Raw genomic sequence first — 6061 nt, 5'->3', positions numbered from 1 at the left:
GTCCTTTTATTGTGGGCAGTCTAAGGCACACCTGTGCTATATTCATGCTGTCTAATCAGCACCTTGATATGCCACACCTGTGAGGTGGGATGGATTATCTTGGCAAAGGAGAAGTGCTCAGTAACACAGATTTAGACAGATTTGTGAACAATATTTGAGAGTCAAGGGTCTTTTGTGTATGTAGAAAATGTTTCAGATATTTGCGTTCAGCTCATGCAAAATGGGAGCAAAACCGAAAGTGTTGGGTTTATATTTTTGTTCAGTGTATATATCATTCTGCTCAGTTTCTCCTACTTTATAACATGGTACTTTCAGATTGCATTGCATTTTGTGTTAACAGGTTCTCTTTAAGCTTGTTGCCTTGCATTTGAAATGTTACCAGTTTTGTAATTGTCCAGTACCATTTGTTTTCAGACTGCTAATATTTGTTAGGACAACATGTTCTGAGATTCTTGACACATTATCAAAGTTGCTGATCTGTGTAGTCAGTGATTTTCTACTTTCATTACTGGTTCTTCCTCGAATTAAGTTTTCATCTTGGTTATTATTATCGCCAAGGCAACAGCACGAAAAGGCCGCTTTGAATTCTTCTCTAAATTTACCTAAAAAGAACATAAAAAGATTAACAGGTTGTTCTAAATAAGGTCCAAAAAGTGCTAGCTGTTTGTACGGGGAGGAGGGATTGCAGGCAGGAAAGTTCTGACAACAATAATTTGTCTTAAAGGGTTATCCAGGAAATGATAACGATGATCTATCCTCAGGATCAGCTGTTTCGGGAAGGAATGACGCTTACTGGAGCTTAGGTGGGTGCGGCACGCTCCCAGCAGCTTACCAAGCACAGCGTCGTACATCATATCACGGCTATGCCTGCTACTGCAACTAGGTCATGGGACCAATGCATGGTGATGTCACATGGCCTAGGAAAAGGCTGCGGTGTTCACGGAGCACCGCACCTCTTCTAATAGCTAATTGGCAGGGTTTCCAAGAGTCGTACCTCTGCCAATCTAATATTGGTGACCTATCCTGAGGATAGGTCATCAATATTAATTCCTGGAAAACTTCTCTAATTAATTTCACTAGCAAACCATCATCACCATTCATTCCTCTGTCCATAGGTTTATCATTAATAATAGTTTAAAAACATAAGATCAGAGGCATTTTTGACTATAGTGCAATGATAATATGTTACATTTCGTGGACCTACTCAATTTTGTACTTTGAGGCCTGAAGAATCTTTCAGTTGTGTCTGTTTTGCTCTTGTTATTTTTTGGTCATTATTGCTGTTTAAAGTCTTGTTAATATTAAACTATAACGCTATCACCCTTTGTTCTAACTACCTTCATGGCTTTCCTACTTAAATCAGCCATGTCTGACCCATTTAATCCTGATTGTTCCTACTGTGGGATCTGTAAGGTAACAATATTTCTGGCATCAAGAATAGTGCAGAAGACTATACTATATTTGATGACAAAATACAGCAAAGTTTCATCAGAATAGGAAAAATTACGGTATACAGTCATGTGAAAAAATTAGGACACCCTTTGAAAGCATGTGGTTTTTTGTAACATTTTTAATAAATGGTTATTTCATCTCCGTTTCAACAATACAGAGAGATTAAAGTAATCCGACTAAACAAAGAAAACTGAAGAAAAGTCTTTTCAAGATCTTCTGTAAATGTCATTCTACAAAAATGCCTATTCTAACTGAGGAAAAAGATAGGACACCCTTGCCCCTAATAGCGAGTGTTACCTCCTTTGGCTGAAATAACTGCAGTGAGACGGTTCTTGTAGCCATCTACCAGTCTTCGACATCGGTCTGAGGAAATTTTACCCCACTCCTCAATGCAGAACTTTTTCAGCTGTGAGATGTTTGAGGGGTTTCTTGCACGTACAGCCCTTTTCAAGTCACCCCACAGCATCTCAATGGGATTCAAATCTGGACTTTGACTTGGCCATTCCAGGACTCTCCATTTCTTCTTTTTCAGCCAATCTTTGGTTGATTTACTAGTATGTTTTGGGTCATTGTCATGTTGCATGGTCCAGTTCCGCTTCAGCTTTAATTTTCTAACTGATGGTCTCACATGTTTTTCAAGCACCTTCTGATACACAGTAGAATTCATCGTGGATTCTATGATGGTGAGCTGACCAGGTCCTGCTGCAGCAAAGCAGCCCCAAACCATGACACTTCCACCTCCATGCTTCACAGTTGGTATGAGGTACTTTTCTTGGAATGCTGTGTTTGGTTTACGCCAAACATGTCCTCTGCTGTTGTGTCCAAATAATTCAATTTTGGACTCATCTGTCCAAAGAACATTATTCCAGAAGTCCTGGTCTTTGTCAACTTTATCGCTGGCAAATGTCAGTCTGGCCTCGATGTTTCTCTTGGAAAGCAAAGGTTTCCTCCTTGCACACCTCCCATGCAAGTTAAACTTGTACAGTCTCTTTCTGATTGTAGAGGCATGTACTTCTACATCAACAGTAGCCAGAGCCTGCTGTAGTTCTCGAGATGACACTTTAGGGTTTTTGGATACCTCTTTTAGCATCTTGCGGTCTGCTCTTGGGGTGAACTTGCTGGGGCGACCAGTCCTGGGCATGTTGGCAGTTGTTTTGAAAGCCCTCCACTTGTAGACTATCTTCCGGACAGTGGAATGGCTGATTTCAAAATCTTTTGAGATCTTTTTAAATCCCTTCCCAGACTCATAGGCTGCTACAATCTTTTTTCTGAAGTCCTCTGACAGCTCTTTTGCTCTCACCATGGTGCTCACTCTCACTTCAACAGTCAGGAGCACACCAAACTAAATGTCTGAGGTTTAAATAGGGCAAGCCTCATTCAACATGCAGAGTAACGATCTACTAATTATGTGCACCTGGTGTGATATACCTGTGTGAGATCTGAGCCAATTTAAGAGGGAATACATGTGAGGGTGTCCTATCTTTTTCCTCAGTTAGAATATGCATTTTTGTAGAATGACATTTACAGAAGATCTTGAAAAGACTTTTCTTCAGTTTTCTTTGTTTAGTTGGATTACTTTAATCTCTCTGTATTGTTGAAACGGAGATGAAATAACCATTTATTAAAAATGTTACAAAAAACCACATGCTTTCAAAGGGTGTCCTAATTTTTTCACATGACTGTATGTGATCAGAGTCTAAGGGGCTGTTGACATCTAATTTTTAAAGGGATTCTGCAGTTTTTAAGCTGATGATCTATCCTCTGGATAGATCATCAGCATCTGATCAGCGGGGGGCCAACACCCGGGACCCCCCGATCAGCTGTTTGAGAAGGCAGCGGTGCTGGCAGTGGCGCCGTGGACTTCTCGCTGTTTATCGCAGGCCCAGTAATGTCACGACTAGTATCAATGGCCTGGGTGGGGCTAAGCTCTGTTCATTTGAATGGAGCTTAACCCCACCGAGGCCATTTATACTAGTCGTGACATCACTGGGCTTGCGGTAAACAGTGAAAAGGCCGTGGCACTACTGCCAGCGCCACTGCCATCTCAAACAGCTGATAGGCAGGGGTCCCGAGTGTCGGACCCCCGCCGATCAGATGCTGATGATCTATCCAGAGGATAGATCATCAGTTTAAAAAACCTGCAGAACCCCTTTAAGGTAAGTTTAAATTATATGTTAGATATACATTAAAAAACATATACAAAATGCATGCAATTTCATAGTTATCTGATTTTGTGCATACATTCCAATTCATTTAAGTCTGTTTTTTTAAGTTATCCAGTTTTTTTTTTGCAAAGTGTCTCTTGCTTTAAATAAAGATTTGAAGATTTCAAAGCATTATATGTAAAAAAAAAACATATGTTTAACAGATGGAAACATAATGTTTTCATGTGTCTCGTATTGACTACAATACTCTTTTCTGCAGGGCAGAATAGTGTGTTATACTACATTATTCTGTTCTTCAAAAAAAGTATAGAAATATAAACATGAACAAACACAGTCAAGAGTGTGCTCTTTTGAATTTTGTTTCCAATTATAGTCGAGCAATATATTTTTATATGATGTTACTATATTCAAACATACATGCTTGACAAAAAGCAGAAAGGAGGTTTGAACAGTCTCTAACTCTGTAGAGCATCAAAGAGGAAGACACTGCCTTAGAAATCTTAGCATTTTATTTTTAGCAATAATGTCTTATTATGTAGATGTGCAGAAAACTAATTACATGGTACCATGTTAACTAATCCATTTTTTGTGACATAAAGTACTTTCATGTAAAACAGAAAGGTCTTCAATTATAATTTTTCTGGTTACCAAGAAAGGCATTACTCCTTTAACATTTTTGTCTTTGTTTTACACAAAAGTAAAGAAAGTGTAACTGCAAATCAGCAAAACATTTGGTATGTCATATTGACATATCAAAGGTTTTGACTAGTGTAGGCTTAAGTGCTGAAACCCACGCTGGCTGCTTAAACAATGAATTAAAAGTGCTCAGCTGGGCACTGTCTCTACTAGCCACTGAAGATGGACTCAGTAGAAAGTTTATGAGGCTGTCTTCATTTTCATCTTCCATCAGTTAAGAACTTCTGCTTATTTTGTCTTGTCTCAGCACTCAGTCACCCAGGGATCAAAATGTTTGGTATGCCCCTATGACATTAAAAAAGGTTTGCTAAAGTGTATTAGCTCTTAGCATTGCATTATAGTACATATAAAATGCTTGGTTTTTATTCTATTTACAAGCAACATAAAGTTAGTCTAATTCATTAATACTTAACAAGGATTATCCACTTTGGAAAACTTTATAAAACTTCATTAAAATGCATTTTACATTGTCAATAATAACTCTTCACAGTCCTTTGATATTACAGTTCATTGAATCAGAGAAAGCAAGCAAACAGAACTTACCACTAAAAACTTACCACTAAGAAAGTTGTAAATTATTGGATTAGCTGCACTATTAGCATACACCAACCAATGAGAAAATGTAAACCAGGCATAAACTGTTTCCCTGTTGTTTGTCTGAGCAAACATTCCAAAAACTCTAAAAACAAAATAAAATGTGACAACCATTACTACAGTAAAAAGGAAATAAGATATTAAAAGAATTGTCTAGTTTAATCAAAAGATGGCTAACAGTGGGAAAAAAAATTATTACCTATTACATCCAACGTCACAACTCTGCTACGACCTGAGAGGCTTTTTTTTTAATTAGGTGAAGTGATGATGTCAAACATGTGACTACTGCTAGTGTTGATCGAGCACCAAAGTGCTTGTGTGCTCGAATAGAACACTTTGCGATGCTCGGGTGTTTTACCGAGCACCCGAGCACAATGGAAGTCAATAGGAGAACACCAGGCACCCCCTGCTCTAAAGAGGGGAGGGTGTTGGGACTCTAGTTCGGCTTAGGAGTCCCTGCTCTGACTCCATATATAGCAATATGCAGATATGGAGTCAGTGCTTGGGAACACCCCAGTGTATTTAAATCTAATTTCTGAAAAGTTTCTGCCAGGATTTGAACTCCTAATGTTGTACATTAGAGGCAAGGACCTTATCCACTCAGCTATAGAGCTGAATGCTAACCTGCATTAGAAAAACCTCATAGTAATTTCTGATATAGTGAGCATTCCTATTTAGCAGAGGACTTGTTTTATATTTCTGTGCAGGCTAACATGTAAAGTGTGAAATACTTCAATAATTTTCTGGCTTTTAAAAAACACCTATATTTGGCAATAACCTTCATCTTGGGCCTCTGCTGCATTAGTCAGTGTGCAATTTAAGCTAGAAATACAGCTATAATTTTCTGTGTTTTAAAAAACACCCTTTTCGGGCAAAATACACAATTTTACAGCCCTTGCTGCATCTGCACTTGTGAAATTCAAGCTTTATATACAGCTGTCATAGTCTGTTAGTAAAAAAACAACCTTTTTGGGCAAAATACTTAATATTGCAGCCCTTGCTGCATCTGTGATTGTTAAAAACAAGTTTGAAATACTTCAATAATTTTCTGGATTTGAAAAAAAACTACTTAATTTTGCAGCCTTTGCTGCATATGTAATTGTGAGATACACCCTTTAGATACTGTGGTTCTATTCTGCTATTAAGAAAAACAC

The 6061-nt window shown here is 38.2% G+C and overlaps 1 protein-coding gene across 1 annotated transcript in view; it reads right to left on the bottom strand.

Moving 5' to 3' along the window:
• Nucleotides 1-375: 375 nt before the first annotated feature.
• Nucleotides 376-6061, bottom strand: part of HCRTR2 (hypocretin receptor 2) — a 200042-nt gene continuing 194356 nt past the window's right edge. The window contains exons 6-7 of the mRNA XM_040426809.1: nt 4871-4992; nt 376-602 (exon numbers count right to left, since the gene is read on the bottom strand). Coding sequence (XP_040282743.1) covers nt 376-602; nt 4871-4992 — 349 coding nt within the window. The remainder of the gene's footprint in view (nt 603-4870; nt 4993-6061) is intronic.

Source organism: Bufo bufo, chromosome 4 (assembly GCF_905171765.1).
Source record: "Bufo bufo chromosome 4, aBufBuf1.1, whole genome shotgun sequence".
Taxonomy (NCBI): Eukaryota; Metazoa; Chordata; class Amphibia; order Anura; family Bufonidae; genus Bufo; species Bufo bufo.
Note: the sequence above shows the minus strand (reverse complement) of the source record. Positions and strands in the feature narration are given on the sequence as shown.